Genomic DNA, 17,862 nt, shown 5'->3' on the forward strand with positions numbered 1-17,862 from the left:
CTCCTCCTCCTCCTCTTCTTCCTCCTCCTCCTCCTTGTTCTCCTCATGGGGCACCAGTAGCTCACCCCTGTAATCCTAGCTATTCAGGACGCTGAGATATGAGGATTGTGGTTCACAACAAGCCAGGCAAAAAAAATCTATGAGACTCTCATCTCCAATTAACCATGAAAAAGCTGGAAGGGGAGCTGTGGCTCAAGTGGTAAAGCCTTAGGCTTGAGTACAAAAGCTTAAGGACAGCATCCAACCCCTGAGTTCAAGCACCAGGACTGACAAAAACAAAACCAAACCAAAAAGATAATCTTATAGCCAGGCAGGCCTCAAATTCATGCTCCTCCTGCCTCTCCCTCATGAGTGGTAGGATTACAGTCATAAGCCGTAACAACTGGCTTTTTAAAATGCATGATTTTTTTTTAGGGATGTGAGTCTAGGGTTCTTCAAGGTTGGACCAACTATTGTCCCCATTGACCACGAGCCAGACGCAGTCCTTGGTAGCTCCTGAACAAGGGCATTGGCCTGGAGCAGCCAGCAAAGGAGATTAGCAAACCACTTGGAGAATCCATGAGAAATCTCCCTGACCAGTCTCATCTTAATCTCTCTGTGAGAGGGTATGAGGGGTGCTAAGTCGCATGATTCCTTGAAATCTGGGCCCCATCTCTCCACCCCAAGCTGCAGTGTCTAAGTGGCACCATGGCCAAATGCCACACAGAATGGTCCCTGGAGTGGATGAGGATAGAGACAAGGTCACAGGAAGTTGACTGTGACAGCAGAATCATCTTACAGGGAGTTAGTGAGATAATGGATGGGAGAGGACCTGAAAATGGCGAGCTGTGAAGGGAAGAGCCTCTTCCTGACATTGAGTGGAAATTGTAGTCACTTTTCTCAGATGTCAATTTTGCCCTTTATTACCTACTCCTCTGGGGCCTCCAGATTGGATCACACTTGATGCGGTGAATATGTTACAGAGAGAGAGCCACCTCTGCCTGGGAACTCCTCATTTGATAGCAGGGAGCAAATGAGGCAGGCAGTAGGGGAACCTGAGCATCACTGCTGGGGTGTAGAGGCTGCTCTGGGAGTTGGCGAGGGGAAGGAGGGAGGATTGGAATAGGTTGGCTGGTACAGGAGCTCAACCAGGATGGTGGGGAGCAAAGGACAAGGGAGTACTGCTCCCACTACAACAGAAAATGATGGTTCCAAAGCATGAGGATGGTTTGGGGGTACACTTCAGGAAGAGCTTTCCCTATTTCTGGAACACCCAGGGACCTGGAGATCTATGTCCATACTCTCATCCTTCCAGGTGTGTGGACCAGAAGTTCCGTCGATGTCCTCCTCTGCCCACCACCAGCGTCATCATTGTGTTCCACAATGAGGCCTGGTCCACTCTGCTACGAACCGTATACAGCGTCCTGCACACCAGCCCTGCCATCTTCCTGAAGGAGATCATCCTGGTGGATGATGCCAGCACAGAGGGTGAGGCTGGAGGGACTCTGGGAGTAGGGGGGAATCTCAGGGCACTCTGAGAAGGAAAGCAGGTCTACCTGGCATCTGATGTATCCCAAGGGCCAGAAGGAAGAAGAAGGTAGGCAGGCATGGGGTACAGTGGGGTAGAAAACTCGGAGAGCTTTGCCATCCAAGTTTTCCCAAGAGCTGCTAGGCCCAACTCATAAATAATCTTGAGAAGCCAGGGATAGGCAAGGGATAGGCCTGCCCTCATTTCTTGCCTACTAGATCACTCTTCTTCTCTTCTATGTTGGAAGTTCTGTGGCTATAGATGTTACTCTGTGAGTGAGGTTATTCACCAACACCTATCACAATCTCGCATCAATTCCACCAACATCTCCTAAGTGCCTGGCATGACCTAGGCTTCAGGTATGCCATGATATGCCGTGACAAATAGATCTTTCCCTGAAAGGATTAATGACCCTCCTAGGTACAGCTAGAACATGCCTTTAGCAGGTGTCACAAGGACGTAAACTGCAGAGTCCAGCACCAGAAGTCCAAATCTCAGCTCTGATTCTTCCCGTTTTTATGACCTTGGGCAAGCAGTTAGCCTCTCTGAAGTTCAGTTTCCTTTTCTAAAAATGAAGACAGTTGTCTCCTTCATCTGACAGATGAGGGGGCTGCGGAAGGTGATAAACGGGGTAGAGATCCATCAGCACTAGTGTCACTGCATTCATTGTGTGGGAACAGTAGGTGGTGGGAGTAGGTAGCCAGGGAGGGCTCTTTCAGCCTGGTTGGCTGGGTTGGTCCATAGTAGAGGCTGGATTAGAGCTGGGCTGGAATGAAGAGTATGCAGGGACACAAGGCATCCTAGGAAGAACTCAGCAGACTCGTCATAGAAATATGAATGCGCTCGTTAGAAAGATATGGTATAGTTGAGACTTAGCTTTGAAATGGTAGGAAATGAGTCTGAAAGAGGTCTGAATTGACATTCATGCCAGCTTAGGACATGAGGAGGCACTTGAAAGTGTCTAAGCTAAGAGTGGACTTGTTTAGACTTGTCAGCTTTGGATGAGGGCACTTGGCAGGAAGAGAGGCAGAGGACCAACAGTCTGGAAAGCTGGTCTTAGAACCATGAAGTGCCCAATAAAGTGATGGCCAGAAAAGGGCTGGAGGACAGACATAGATGGATGGAACATCTGTTGCGGGGCCTTCCTCCCAGGTGGCACAAGGTCTTTTATGCTCCCATATAGAGGCTAGGAAGCAATTCCACCTCCAGTGTCTGTCCTGGACCATTCTAGTATAGCAGCTGCCTCTCCTTATGACCCCTAGCTTCCAACTGACTGTTGGGTTGGGGGGATTCTGGGAGAGGAGCAGGGCACCTGAAGGTGAAGGAGGGACTGAGTGAGTATACTATTGAGACCATTTCTCCAAGGAGCTCACATTTTCCCTGGGAAAGGAAGACACTTGGAAGCACTTTTAAAAAGTACAGACAAGGGGCTGGGAAGGTGACTCAGTGGCAGAGTGCTTGCCTTGCATGCATGAGGCCCTGGGTTTGATTCCTCAGTACCACATAAGCAGAAAAAGCTGCAAGTGGCACTGTGTCTCAAGGGGTAGTGCTAGCCTTGGGCTGAAGAGCTGAAGGACAGCGCCCAGGACCAGAGTTCAAGCCCTACGACTGACCCAAAAAAAAAAAAAAAAGGACAGACAAGCTACATGCTGGTGGCTCGTGCCTGTAATCCTAGCTACTCAGAAAGCTGAGATCTGAGCATCCTGTTTTAAAGCCAGCCTAGTCAGGAAAGTTTGAGACTCTTATCTCCAACTAACCACCAAATAGCCAGAAGTGGAGGTGTGGCCAAAGTGATAGAGTGCTAGCTTTGAGCATAAAAGCTCAGGGACAGAGCCCAGACCCAGAGTTCAAGCCCCAGGACCAGCACATAAGAGAGAGACAGAGACAGAGACAGAGAGAGACAGAGACAGAAGAAGGGAGAGGAGGGAGGGAGAAAGGGAGAGGAAGAAAAGAATAGAAGAATGAAAGCGGGGGCTGGGAATGTGGCTCAGTGGTAGAACGCTTGCCTTGCATGCATGAGGCCCTGGGTTCAATTCCTCAGCACCACATAAGCAAAAAGTAAAAGGCCGGAAGTGGCGCTGTGGCTCAAGCGGTAGAGTGCTAGCCTTCAGCTGAAGAGCTGAGGGACAGCGCCCAGGCCCAGAGTTCAGGCCCCATGACCGGAACCCCCCCAAAAAAAAGAATGAAAGGGAAGGATGGAGAGAAGGAGAAAGGGAGGGAGGGAAGGATCAAAGACTCTATCTTTCTCTCCCTGGAGTAAGGTATAATATTCAGAGCACATTTTGCATGTACTTCCATTTCCAGGGAGTGGGTGCACTCTAAAATATATGCCTCTACCTGAGAATTTGCAGACTCTAAAGATACTTTGAGCACTGTTTAGTTCAGTGGAGAAAGGATAAAACCCCTCAGATCCATGGTCAGAAATCTCTGTAGTCCACCGCCGCCAGATAAAATTTCCTACACATTTGACCATGATCAGATTAACTGGCTCCTATTACACACACAAACAAGGGCCGTGTCTCTCTGAAATACAATGTCCCCTGCTCTCTGTTCTCCCAGCAGCAGTGCTGTGACCTTCAGTATATGGCCATTTGATACAGGGGAACAGAAACACAGTGCTAGGCTAGGGAAGTTTTTCTTCCCCACCACAAATCAGAACCAGGGCCCAGACTTCACTCCTGATTCTCCTGTCTTTTTGTAGCTTTTTTTTTAGTTGAAAAGAAAGTACATAATTTCAGATAATAGTAAGTGTTCTGAAGAAATTGCCTCAGAGGGAAGAAAGAACAGGAAGCAAGGTACTAAGCTAGTGAATAAGCAGAGAGCTGTGTTAGCAGAGTAGCCAGGGAAAGCCACTCTGAGTGTTCTCATAAGGGATCAGCCAGTGCAAAGACCCCAAAGAATGACTTATTAATGAACCAGAAAGAAAGCTGGCACAACTGGAAAGAAGTAGACAAAGAAACAGAAAGGACACTAGCACAAATGAGTTTAGAAAGGTGAGCAAGAGTGAATCATAAGACCTTTGTAAGCAATGGCCTGTGCCTAAATTTTAATGTGTGTGTGTGTGTGTGTGTGTGTGTGTGTGTGTGTGTGTGTATAAACATCCACCCATCTTTCTTTTCTTTTCTTTCCTTATGGAACTGGAGCTTGAAATCCAGGACTTTCTCTTTCCCTCTGCTTTCTTACTTACTGCTGGTGCTCTACCACTTGAGCCATGCCTCTACTTTTAACTTTTTGTGGGTTAATTTGGAAGTAAGTCCCTATTTGTCTGCCTGGGCTAGCTTCAAACCATAATTCTTACTAGCACCCAGTTTCAACTTATTTTTAAGTACCTCTTTAACACACTGTTACTGAAATTATATGATGTAGAGGCAGGCATGGTGGTAAGTGCCTATAAATCCCAGCACTTAGGAGGCCGAAGCTGGAAACTTGTAAACTTGCAACCAGCCTGAGCTATTTAGTGAAATTCATTTTCAACAAAACAAAACACAATGGGGTGTGATGATTCACATATGTAATCCCAGCTACTTAGGAGCCAGAGACTGAGAGGATCACAGTTTGAAGCCAGTCCAGGCAAAAAAAGTTCTCTAGACCTCATCTCAACAAATAAACTGAGCCATGGTAGTACATATCCGGGGTCCAGCTGTCAGGGAAAACTAAGAGGATTGCAAATTGAGGCTGCTTCCAGGCAAAAACATGGGACCCTACCTAAAAAAAATAACTGAAAACAAAAAAAGTACTGTGGATGTGGCTCAAGTGGTAGAGCACCTGCCTAGTAAGGCTTCTGAGTTCCAACTGCAGTACTGCCAAGAGAGAGAGAGAGGGAAAGCAAGGAGAGAAGAGGGGAGGACAGGAGGGTTGAGAAGAGTAGGAGAGAGAAGAATGAATGTAAAGAATTATCTGATTTATAATTTCAGAGATAACTCTGGGGCTAGGGATGTGGCTCAGTGGTAGGGGCATGCCCAGGATGCATGAAGTCCTTGCTTCAATCTTCAGCACCAGAAAAAAAAAGAAAGTGACCTTTGCTGCTCCCTGTAGCTGCCAGGGTGTAGAACAGAGCTCAGAAACGAGTTGCACTTTCTGGTTAGAGTGGCAAGGTGGAGAGAGAACTGGCAGTGCTGGCTGATGAGCTGATGGTGGAGTGATATGGAGAGAGCCTGGGGGAGGTATCGGGTTCTAGTAATCATCCACATGATCCACGTGACCAAGGAGAAAGACCTGAGAGCCTCCTGTACATGAATGCATCCCCTCTCCCTCCCTACTTCTCTTTCTTCTCTTCTTCCTCCTACTCCTCTTTCTACTCCTTCCTCTCTTCTCCCCACCCCCACAATAAGGTTGCTTTTTTTCTATTTTTCCTTCCTTTCTTATCTCACTGTGTAGCCAAGACGGGACTCCCATTTATGATTCTCCTGCTTTTGGCCTCTTAAGTGCTGGGAGTACCCAACTGCACATGGTCTTTTAAACCCTGAGACTGAATGAAGTATACAATGGAGTGTTGAAGCCAAATCAAAAAGTGGTTATCTAACTGGGCCCCAGTGGCTCATGCCTTTAATGCTAGCTGTTCATTAAGCTGAGACCTGGGGGAATCATGATTCAAAACAAACCTGGATGGAAAAGTCTGGGAGACTCTATCATCAATTAACTAGCAAAATGCTGGACTGGAGGCTTGGCTCACGTGGTAGAATACCACTTGAGCTGTAAGGCTGTAGGCCTGAGTTCAAGCCCCAGTACCAACAAAAGAAATAAGTGAATGAATAAATGAATGAGTAAATAAATAATCATCTGAAGGATAAGAGAATGTGAGTCGGCTGGCCTGTCTCCTTGCTCAGCTGTGATACTCTCTTTTGTGGGTCGCATGTCTGGGGGTCCAAGGGAAGAGCAAGTGGCGTTACTTAGGGGACTTGTCTGACTCCTGTAGAAGGGCCTGGGGTCTGGGGCTGGAGCTTCCTGGGCTTCAAATCCTCAGGTCCAGTGGCCCCCTGAGACTGGGAGGAAAGTTTGGGAGAACTTTGTAGAACTCAGAGCTTTGTAGAGCACCCCCACCCCCACCATGGTTACAGCTCAAAGCTTTTCAGTCTCTGGCCACAAAACCCTCTTCCTGTGATGCTTCGTCAATGGGTTAGCTCCACTGTTGTGAGCTTCCTGTCAGCAGAGCTAAGCAAGTTCTCAGGGGAACCCAAGCTCCTGCTTGCTTGCTTGCTTGCGTGGGTTCCTCCCTCCTTCCTGTCAGAGTAGCACTTGGGGCTGCAGTTGGGTAGTGAGTCTGAGCTCTTTTATGACGCACACAGGTCCCTGGCCAGCCTCAGGCAGTCACTCAGCCGATGTTTGCTGAGTGACAGCTTGGCTGAAACTGTCACATGAAGCTTTAGGAGGTCCTGGCCTGAGAGGCAAGGTGCCACATTCCTGGAATAAGATGTAGCCCCTTCTCAGATGATTGCCTGAACGCCTCCATCCACATGAGACTATGTCAGCTCCAGCACCTGTATCCGGAAGAATTGAAAAAGAAAGCAGATGAGATTCCAAATTATAGTTTTCTTCTCCAGTGTCTCTACTTTCCTAGCAGTGACCAAAACAACAGCTCAGCCAAAGTCCTTTTTTCCTCTCTCCTCCTGGGGTCTCACACATGGGAAAGTGGCAAGGCCTCAGATGGGGTGGCAGGGAGGTTGCAGAGGGGCCACCTGGAAACCCCTGCACATTAAGTCCTGGCTGAGCAGCCTCCTGTTCCTAGAGGGGAAGGGAGAATCCATTAGACACAGAGTGGTTAGCACCCTGTCGCCATAATAGCTGTGACCCTGGACTCATGCATGGCTCTAGGTCTTAGTTTTCATCTTTTATCTTGGGATCAGTACTTCCTAGTCTCTAGAGCTGTAAGCTTCTTAGAGAAGATTCAAGAAGAAAATAAATAGCAAAGCACCTAGTTGAGTGACTGGCATAGAGTTGGGGTCAAGTGTTTGGTTGCAGTAAATGTGTATGTGTGTGTGTGAGAGAGAGAAAGAGAGGGAGAGGGAGAGAGGGAGAGAGAGAGAGAAAGAGAGGGAGAGGGAGAGGGAGAGAGGGAGAGGGAGAGGGAGGGATCAATGGCAACCAACTGAATTGTTCCAGGATCTGTGGTTTGTAAAGCACTGTTTTCAGGGCAAGACACAAGGCTGAGTTCATTATCTTAGACAGGACACCTGTAATTGTCGTCATTCTCCCCGACCTCTGAAACTACCAGCGACTTCCTTCTGCATTGTCAAGAACAGAACAGCAGCACAGATAAGCCAAAAGAACACTTAACGAAACTTAAGTAAGATAGATATAATATAAAATGCACTTTAAGATGGATTTCTTCAGAATAGAGCAATTTTGTGATGCCCTGAGGATTTCAGGTGGAATCCAAAGCCATTACAGAACTCTATTAGTCACATTAGCCAAGAAAGTCCACTCTGAGTGTTCTCCAGCAAGGGAACCACCCAATCAAAGGCCCCGAGGCTTGGTGTACATCACCATTTGTTCCAGGGTTGGCCTTGCACCAAGGTGATGCATTCCACAGATCACCTTGGCTGTACTCGCCATTCTACCCTGCTCCCTAGCTCTGCGTCTGGCCCCTGGAGAACACTTGGGACACAGTTCCTTTTCACTTTGTTTTCTTTTTTCTTTTTGTCAGTTGTGGCACTTGAACTCAGGGCCTAGGTGCTGTTCCTGACTGTTTCTGCTCAAGAGTAGCACTCTACAACTTTCAGGCACAGCTCCACGTTTTTTGTTTTTGGTTTTTTGGTGGTTAATTGGAGATGAGTCTTACAGACTTTCTTGCCTGTGCTGGTTTTGAATTGTGATCCTCAGATCTCAGCCCCCCGAGGCAGGCATGAGCCACCGGTGCCTGGCCTCTTTTTACTGTGTGTGTGTGTGTGTGTGTGTGTGTGTGTGTGTGTGTGTGTGTGTGTGTGTGTGTGTCTGTGTGTGTGTGTCTGTGTGTGTGTGTCTGTGTGTGTGTGTGTCTGTGTGTGTGTATGAAGTTATTTCTTTTTTTCTTTCATTTTTTTCTCCTTGTTGTCACTTTAGTTGATTTTGGTACCCCGTGTCTTGCATATATATTTATCTGAATTGGGGAAGGGAAAGGGGAACAACAAAATTTTTTTTGGTGAGAGAAACGACAAAGGGCAAACCAATGCAACAGCGATACTCACAAGACAACATGTTGAAAATGAACTTTACAACCTGAGAGGGGGTAGTTAGGAGGAGGGAAAGTGGGAGAAAAATGAGGGAGGGGGTAACAATGTTCGGCAGGAAATGTACTCAGCCTTACGTATGTCACTGTAACCCCTCTGTATGCCACATTAACAATAAAATCAAAAATTTTTTTAAAAGGCTCATGGACTTTCTTGCTAGGGCTAGCTTTGAACTGAGATCCTCAGATCTCAGCCTCCTGATTAGTTAGGATTATAGGTGTGAGCTACTGGTATCTGACTCTTTTTTAATGGGGAGGGGAGATAGTATCTATGTGGGTATATGGTAAGGAAGTACTCTACCACTGAGCTATGATCCAGCCACTTTTTAAAATGTGCTTTAAATCTGCTTAGCTTGTTATTTTTTAATCCCTTAAAAAGTTCCATATGGGGACTGGGAAGGTGGCTCAGTGGTAGAGCGCTTACCTTGCATGCATGAGGCCCTGGGTTCGATTCCTCAGCACCACATAAGCAGAAAAAAAAAAAGCCAGAAGTGGCGCTGTGGCTCAAGTGGTAGAGCACTAGCCTTGAGCTGAAGAGCTGAGGGACAGTGTCCAGGCCCAGACAGAGTTCAGGCCCCATGACCAGACCCAAAAAAAAAAAGTTCCATATGCAGCCGGGTAACAGTGGCTCACACTTGTAATCCTAGCTACTCTGGAGGCTGAAATCTGAGGATCTTGGTTTAAAGCCAGCCCAGGCAGGCAAGTCTGTAAGACTTTTTTTTTTGGGTCCGGTTGTGGGGCCTGAACTCTGAGCCTGGGCACTGTCCTTCAGCTCTTCAGCTCAAGGCTAGCGCTCTACCACTGGAGCCACAGCGCCACTTCCAGTTTTCTGGTAGTTAATTGGAGATAAGAGTTTCATAGACTTTCCTGCCCGGGCTGGCTTTGAACCGAGATCCTCAGATCTCAGCCTCTTGAGTAGCTAGGATTACAGGCCTGAGCCACCGGCACCCAGCTTGTGAGGCTCTTATGTCCACTTAACCACCAGTAAACCAGAAGTGGACCAGTTGCTCAAAGTAGTAGAGTACTAGCCTTAAGCAAAAACATTCAGAGACAGTGCCCAGGACCTGAGTTCAACCCCCACAATCCACAGGGGGGAAAGTTCCATATGCAGAAGAAGAAATTGAGAGGATTGGGGCTGAGGATGTAGCTCAGTGATAGTTTGACTGTTCTGCACCAGGCCCTGGGTTCCATTCCCCAATGCTACCAAACAACAATAACAAAAAGCTGCTGATTCAGCAAGCAAGAAATCAACATCATGTAGCTGGGTACCCGTGGCTCATGCCTGTCATCCTAGCTACTCGGGAGACTAAGATCTGAGGATCCCAGTGCAAAGCCAGCCCAGGCAGGAAAGTCTGTGAGACTATCTCCAATTAACTACCAAAAGGCCAGAAATGAGGCTGTGGCTCAAGTAATAGAGTGCTAGCCTTGAGCAAAAGAGCTATGGGACAGCGCAAGCCCGAGGATGGGCACACACATGAGAAATCAGCATCTATATCTTCTGTGTCTCTCTATCAGATGAACTTACTGTAAAGAGATAGGAGACCGGAAATGACAGACACTGAGAGGGCTACAAAGAGGACAAAGGACGCAGGATGGTAGCTCTGAGACAGTGGAAAGACTGAGTAAGGCATCAAACAGCCATTGCTAGAAGTGTAGACTCTAATGGAGACTAAAGAAACACAGCTTTAAGATAATAGAGAAGGTGCCCCTGGCACCAGTGTAGCAGGCAGGGCTTGGGCCTGGCCAGAAGTCAGGGCTTCCTTCTACTCTGTTCCCCTGTCTCCTTCCCCGCCTTTGCCTTCTGTAGAATGAATGTCTCAGAGCAGGTATGTGGGAGGGTTGACATTCAGGCCTGGGGCACCAGCTTTGTGCCCACAGGGGATTAGGTTTGCAACAATGGCAGACTGGCAACAATGGCCTTGTCCCTTGCAGAATACTTGAAGGAGAAACTGGAGCAGTACGTGCAGCAGCTGCAGATCGTGAGGGTGGTACGGCAGGAAGAGCGGAAGGGGCTGATCACTGCCCGGCTGTTGGGGGCCAGCGTAGCACAGGCAGAGGTGCTCACCTTCCTGGATGCTCACTGTGAGTAGCACACATGTGCCTGGCACCCTGAAGTTCTAGGTCTCCTGCTTCTCTCCCTGGCAGAATGCAGGGTAGGAACTGTCCTGTAGTACAGTTCTAGGATAAGAAGCTTGGGACCCTCATCCACTTCTGCCTCTTCCTCAAGAGGCATGAACAGCCCTAAAACAATTGGTGACCCCCAAATCTTGGAGTGTGATCTGGACCACCAGTTGTTCATCCCTACCTCTTTCCCCATCCACATACCTGCCACTTAAGAGAGATCCTCTTACAGGGAGAATTGGCTTGTGGGAGCTTTCCTGTAGGAGGGAAGAAATGTGGAGTAAGAAATATCTCCCTCTTGACCAAAACCAGAACATCTCCCCACCATTGTGGGGTACAGATGAGAGGTTGTTCCTCATGAGCAGTGACAAATCTTGGGGACTTGGAGATCAGAGGCTCACCAACTTTCCTGCCTGGGCTGACTTTGAACCATGATCCTCAGATCTCAACCTGCTGAGTGGTTTAGGATTACAGGCATGAGCTGCCAGCACCCGGCAAGTTTTCTCATTTGTAAAATGAGACTGAGTTCATCCTTGCTCATCTAACAAAATTAGATTCCAACAAGCCAGACAAAGCAATATTTGTTCACTGAAGTTTGAAAAGTTGAGGAAAGTGTACAATTGAAGTTCACTGAAAGTTTCAAAAGTTGAGGAAAGTGTACAATTGAATAGAACTTGGTATGCAAATACTCTGGGGGAGGTAAACACTCCTTTCCAAAATCCACTCTTTTGTTGGGGAGACTGGGGCTTTGAAGATCCCTATACAGAGCCTGCCTTGTGCTTTTGTATCACTGGAGTTGGGAATATTACTCTCCTGAGACCTCCATTCCCCCTTCCAAAGTCACCTCCATCTTTCAGGGGATGGTGGGGTGAGAGATCACCCAATGCTCTGCCAGTAACCAGAGGATGGGGGCAGGTCCCCGATCCTGCTGTGTCCCGTCCATCCCCCCAAGAAGGGGGTGTGATCTGGCTATGGGCAGCTGGCAGCTGTCCCATCGCTGTCTGGGTCTACAGGTGAGTGCTTCCATGGCTGGCTAGAGCCTCTGCTGGCTCGAATTGCTGAGGACAAGACAGCAGTGGTGAGCCCGGACATTGTCACCATCGACCTTAATACTTTCAAGTTCTCCAAGCCGGTGCAGACGGGCCGAGTCCATAGCCGCGGTAACTTTGACTGGAGCCTGACCTTCGGCTGGGAGACTCTACCTGCACATGAGAAGCAGAGGCGCAAGGATGAGACCTATCCCATCAAGTAAGGACCACCGCCTGGTGACCCCCAACCCAGCCATCACCCTCCTAGCACACCAGTATTTATTAGATGCTCTATCAAACACTTGACATGTTTTGTTTTTGTTTTTGTGCCAGTCCTAGGACTTGAACTCAAATCCTGGGCACTATCCCTGAGGGTTTTTTTTTTTTTTGTCTTTTTTTTGTTTGTTTGTTTGCTAAAAACTAGCACTCTATCACTTGAGCTACAGCTCCACTTCTGACTTTTTAAATGGTTAATTAGAATAAAATGCAATAGGTCACTTTTCTGCAGCTAAAAGTTTGCTACAGCTGACCAGACTTAATCTGAAAAGGGTCAGATAGTAACCATCTTAAGTTTTGCCAACCACACACAATGCATTGTATTGTTCTTTTGGTTTTGATTTCGTTCAGCACTTTTTAAATGTTAAAGTTGTCAGGTGCTAGTTGACTCCCATCTATAATCTTAGCTAATCAGGATGCTAAAATCTGAGGATGGAAGTTTGAAGCCAGCCCAGGCAGATAAATTTGAGAAACTTCTCTATCTCCAATTAACCAACAGAAAGCCCAAAGTAGAGATGCGGCTCTAGTGGCAGAGCACCAGCCTTAAACAGAAAAAGACAGGCAAGAGTGGGAGACACTGAGCTCAAGCTTAAGGACACACACAGCTGGGTGTCGGTAGCTCATGCCTAGCTATTCAGGAGGCTGAGATCTGAGGATCCTGGCTAAAAGCCAGCCCCGGGGCAGGAAACTCCATGAGATTCTTATCTCCAATAAACCACAGAAAACCAGAAGTGGCGCTGTGGTTCAAATGGTAGAGCTCTAGCCTTGAGCTGAAGATCTAAGGGACAGCGCCCAGGCCCAGAGTTCAAGCCCCATGACAAAGAAAAAAAAAAGAATACACACACACACACACACACACACACACATGCACACGCATACATGCACAAGCACACATGTGCATACACACACACACACACACACACACACACACACAAAACTATTCTTGGGCTCAAAGCCCTATAAAACAAGCATTATGCCCTTAGGATTAGCTTGCCAGGTCCTGCATTGTTAGGTGGAGACGGAAGTTTAATCTACTGTTTAAAGTCCAGCTGGGCTAAGCTCCCTCTCACCTGCTTCTCCATCCCTGTACACCTAGTGCAGGTGCTATTAGAGACTCTGTGTGTGTGTGTGTGTGTGTGTGTGTGTGTGTGTGTGTGTGTGTGTGTGTGTGTGTGTGTGTGTGTGTGTGTGCGTGTAGGTCATGGGGCTTAAACTCAGGGCATGGGCACTTTATTTTTTCCACTCAAGACTAGCACTCTATCATTCGAGCCACAGCTCCACTTCTGGCCTTTTTTTGGTGGTTAATTGGAGATAAGAATCTCACTGAGGTCCGGGAATGTGGCGTAGTGTAGAGTGCTTGCCTAGCATGCATGAAACCCTGGGTTCGATTCCTCAGTACCACATAAACAGAAAAGGCCAGAAGTGGCACTGTGGCTCAAGTGGTAGAGTACTAGCCTTGAGCAAAAGAAGCTCAGGAACAGTGCCTAGGCCCTGAGTTCAAGCCTCAGGACAGGGAAAAAAAAAAAAAAAAACTCACTGACTTCCCTGCCCAAGCTGGCTTTGAACTATGATCCTTAGATCTCAGCTTCCTGTGTAGCGAGGGTTATAGGCATGAGACACTGGCACCCAGCAAGACCATCTGTCTTTTTGTTGTTGTTGTTGTTGTTGGTCCTGGGGCTTGAACTCTGGGATTGGGCAATATCCCTGCACTCTTCAGCTCAAGGTGAGCACTCTACCGCTGGAGCCACAGCACCACTTCCAGACTATCTGTCTTAACTGTTGTTTCAGATCAGATTTGGTGTGTTCCTGTTTTCCTCTTCTGGCCAGAAGACCTAAGGGTCAACTGAATAAACCTCAGGGCTGGAGGAAAGCAGAGGTTGGGATATAGTGGTCAGAGACTAGAGGGAAGGCTTGGAAAGAATGTTGGGGTTCCTCTTCAGCTGCTCAGAATCCTAAGAAATGCTTCCCCAGAATCTCAGGTGAGAGGGCCTACGTGGAGGCCATGTAGTGAAACCCCAGGAATCCTGGCTGGCTGTTCTGTCTCCATTAGAGAGGGAAAACAGAAAAACAGAGAGAGCAAAGGAATCAGAACTCCTTATCAACAGTCCACTTGTTTTATAGATGCCTTTTGTTTTGCCAGTGCCGCAACAAATCCCACCCAACCTAGGGCCAGGCACCCAGCTGCACGGGTCCAGGGCAGGGCACCTGATCTCCACCCATCACAGAAGTCTCAGGCTCTGATATCCAAAGACTATACAACTGGAGGACAAAGTTCCAGTGTCTGAGAAGTGTAGTTGTGCCTAATTCCAAATATCCTGGCAGCACACGTGGCTTGCCCCAAGCACCAAGAGAGCCTTGAACCCTCACTCTCACTCTCAAAGCTGGGTACCCCTGACTCAGAAGCAGAATCCTAGCTACTCAGGAGGCTGAGATCTGAGGATCAAGGTTCAAAGCCAAGCCAAGCAGAAAGATGTATGAGACTCATCTCCAATTAACTACCAAAAATCTAAAAGTGGAGGTGTAACTCAAATGCTGGAGTGTCAGCCTTGAGGGGGAAAAGCTAAGGGACAGGGCCCAGGCCCTGAGTTCAAGACCCAGGTCTGGCATGGAGGAAGAAGAAGAGAAAGAGGAGAAGGAAGGAAGGAAGGAAGAAGGAAGGAAGGAAGGGAGGGAGGGAGGGAGGGCAGGAAGGGAAGGAGGGAGGGAGGAAAACAAAGGGAGGGAGGGAGGGAGGGAAAGGAAAGGAAAAGGAAGGAAGGAAAAGGAGGAGGAGGAGGAGGAAGAAGAAGAAGGAAGAAGGAGGAAGACAAGGAGGAAGGCTAATAGGAGAGCTGAAGGATCCAGAGTCCCCCAGAGAAGTAGGCCAGGAAATACCTGGTATTTAGTAGGGGCAATTCTAAGAGCATGTTAGTCTCCAAGTACTTATGTGGAGCTCTAGGATTCTCTGAGCCGCTCTGGGTCCACATGGGACTTTAGGATGCCTGGAAGAGGATAGAACCCGGAGCTCTAGGACTCTCTAAGCCTCTCTGGGTCCACATGGGACTTTAGGATGCCTGGAAGAGTATAGAACCAGGAACAAGAAGCTAGCCCTAACACCAGGGTTTCCAAATGAAATTCCTCCCAGAATTGGCCACAGGAGCCAACATGAGGGAGATGAGCAGCCACAGGGTAAAACCAAAGCTAGGTGCTTGTAGCCAGTATCAGGGCTTAAACTTAAAGTCTAGGTGCTGTCTTTTATCTTTTTTGCTCAAGGCTAGGACTCTACCACTTGAGCCATAGTTCCACTTCAGGCTTTTTTTCTGGTTAACTGAAGATAAGAGTCTCACAGACTTTCCTGCCCAGGCTGGTTTTGAACCATGATCCTCACAGCTCCACCTCCTGTGTAGCCAGGATTACAGGAGTGAGCCGCTGACACCCAGCTTGTGAGGGAGGTCACTTTGATATATAGATCTAATGACTGCTGGCTGGGCCCCCACTGTGTTTCAGATATCTTAGTAGGTTCTAGGAATCCAGCGGTTTCTGCTTGGTCATACTATAGGAAGCCAGCCCCTGAGGACAACAAAGTCTTGTCTAACCCAGCCTGACCCTGGCATAGAAACCAATAGCTGCTGATTGCCTGCTTCTGCCCATCCCGGCCTATACTCCTACCTCCCTTGGTGCTTATTCTTCTTCCTGGCCACTGAAGTCCATAGATTCTAGGAATGAGTTGTTTTTATCAAGGTACCTCCCTGCCTTTGTTTGAAAGTCAGATTCTTGGGCAGCTCTAGCCTGCTAAACATTGAACCCAATCTCACTGTCTACCTACCCCATTCCAGCAGCCCCTCTTATCGGTGGCTACTGTTCAAGGTGACTGGCTGCTTTTCCTCAAAACGTTAAGTTTCTCTGGTAGTATAAAACCCCAGGGTTAGGTTCCTATGGCCTTAGAATCCCTGAAAGATCAAGGACCCTGACCCAGAATAGGGTCCACTCAGCTAATATTCATTCATTCATTCATTCATTCATTCATTGAATCCTACCTATGTCCAAAACCAATTTATATAGCTTGTAAAAATTGACTATCTGAGCTGGTAGCTCACACTTGTAATCCTAGCTACTTAGGAGACTGAGATCTGAGGATTGTGGTTCAAAGCCAGCCTAGGCAGCAAAGTCCAAGAGACTCTTCAGTTAACAACCAAAAAAGCTGGAAGTGGGGGTGTGGCTTGAGTGCTACAGCACCAACCTTGAACAAAAAAGGGACAGCACTCAGGCCCTGAATTCAAGCCCCAGGAAAGGCACACACACACACACACAAAAAAAAATTCCAGGCACCAAGGAGACTAAGGTCTCAGCATCAAGGTTCAAAGCCAGCATAGGCAGGAAAGTCCAGGAGACTCTTATTCCCAGTTAACCAGACAAAAAAGCTGGAAGTGAGGGTATGGCTCAAGTGGTAGAGCACCAGCCTTGAGCATAAAAGCACTCTGGCCCTGAATTCAAGCCCCAGTACCAGAAGAAAAAAAAAAAAAAGTATCTGTCGCATTGCTGTCAAAAAAAAACAGTGATAGGGCTTTCCGCTGGTGGTGGATTGCATTCTGAGGGAACCAGCTGTCTTTATCAGCTCTGATGCTCACCCTGTAGTACAGGCTGGCATTTCAGAAACCACTGGTTGAACAAATGAGCACCTTCTAGAGGAGGAATGTTAATTACACCTCTCCTTGACCTGGTCCTGCAGTGAGAGAGGACATAATCAAGGCTCAATGAGCAAGAGTGAGTGGCTTAGTGGAAGAGTGACTGCCTGTCCTGGGATGACAGGAAGGAAAGGGAGGGAGGGAGAGAGGCTAGGAGGCCTAGGAGTGGAAGCCACAAGTTGCTCCCCTCATCACACATTTCTCCCTCTGTTTCTCTAGATCCCCGACATTTGCTGGAGGCCTCTTCTCCATTTCCAAGGCCTACTTTGAGCACATCGGTACCTATGATAATCAGATGGAGATCTGGGGAGGGGAGAACGTGGAAATGTCCTTCCGGGTGAGAGTGAAGAGGGGCTTTGTGGGGGAACTACAGCATTCCAGGGCACAGCTTGAAGAGCTGGCTGTCGGTAATGACCCATGTGGACCGGAAGTTGAAAGGGTGGCTGTTTCCTGCCATGGCTCTGCCTTTCCTCTGCTCCCCTCCTTGTCCGTGGCAGGGGCTCTGGCAGTTAGACTGCTTAAAACAAATTACTGTGCAGAACTTCTCAGAGGGAAGGATATTAGGGATCATCGGGGCTGGACATCTGAGGACTGGGAACTCTTTTTGGGGAAGTGGGGGCTTCAGGCTCCCCTCTACAGATCAAAAGACATAACCTCTGGTAGCCTTTGGATTTTCCCTGTTTATTCTCAACAAGCTCTTCATAACTGTGGGACAAGAGGGAGACTGTGAGTCTGGTGGATGCAGAACTCAGGGATTCTAGGAACTGGACAAATCAAGATTAGGTCAAGAAGAAAGATTGTCTCTGTGAAACCTGTGCAAACCCCTATGCCAGTGAGAAATCAAGTACTCAGTGAGTGAGTTTGTTCATGACGTCATCTGTCAGTGTCAGGCACATGTTAAATAATGTAAACAGCTTCTTCCATTACTGCACTTATGATTGTGTGCTTCCATTGTTGCCACACTAAAATGAAGCACACGTGCCTCATCATATAAAACCCGAAAGAAGCCAGGTACCAGTGGCTCACGCCTGTAATCTTAGCTACTCAGGAGGTTGATATCTA

At 47.9% G+C, this 17,862-nt stretch overlaps 1 protein-coding gene across 2 annotated transcripts in view; it reads left to right on the forward strand.

The window, feature by feature from the left end:
- Positions 1 to 17,862, forward strand: part of Galnt6 (polypeptide N-acetylgalactosaminyltransferase 6) — a 51,493-nt gene that overhangs the window by 21,789 nt on the left and 11,842 nt on the right. For both annotated transcript variants that reach the window (XM_042668728.1, XM_042668730.1), the window contains exons 4-7: positions 1,295 to 1,467; positions 10,644 to 10,793; positions 11,846 to 12,080; positions 17,020 to 17,137. In XM_042668728.1, coding sequence (XP_042524662.1) covers positions 1,295 to 1,467; positions 10,644 to 10,793; positions 11,846 to 12,080; positions 17,020 to 17,137 — 676 coding nt within the window. The remainder of the gene's footprint in view (positions 1 to 1,294; positions 1,468 to 10,643; positions 10,794 to 11,845; positions 12,081 to 17,019; positions 17,138 to 17,862) is intronic.

This window comes from Dipodomys spectabilis, unplaced genomic scaffold (assembly GCF_019054845.1).
Source record: "Dipodomys spectabilis isolate Male_0828 unplaced genomic scaffold, ASM1905484v1 ptg000477l, whole genome shotgun sequence".
Lineage (NCBI taxonomy): Eukaryota > Metazoa > Chordata > Mammalia > Rodentia > Heteromyidae > Dipodomys > Dipodomys spectabilis.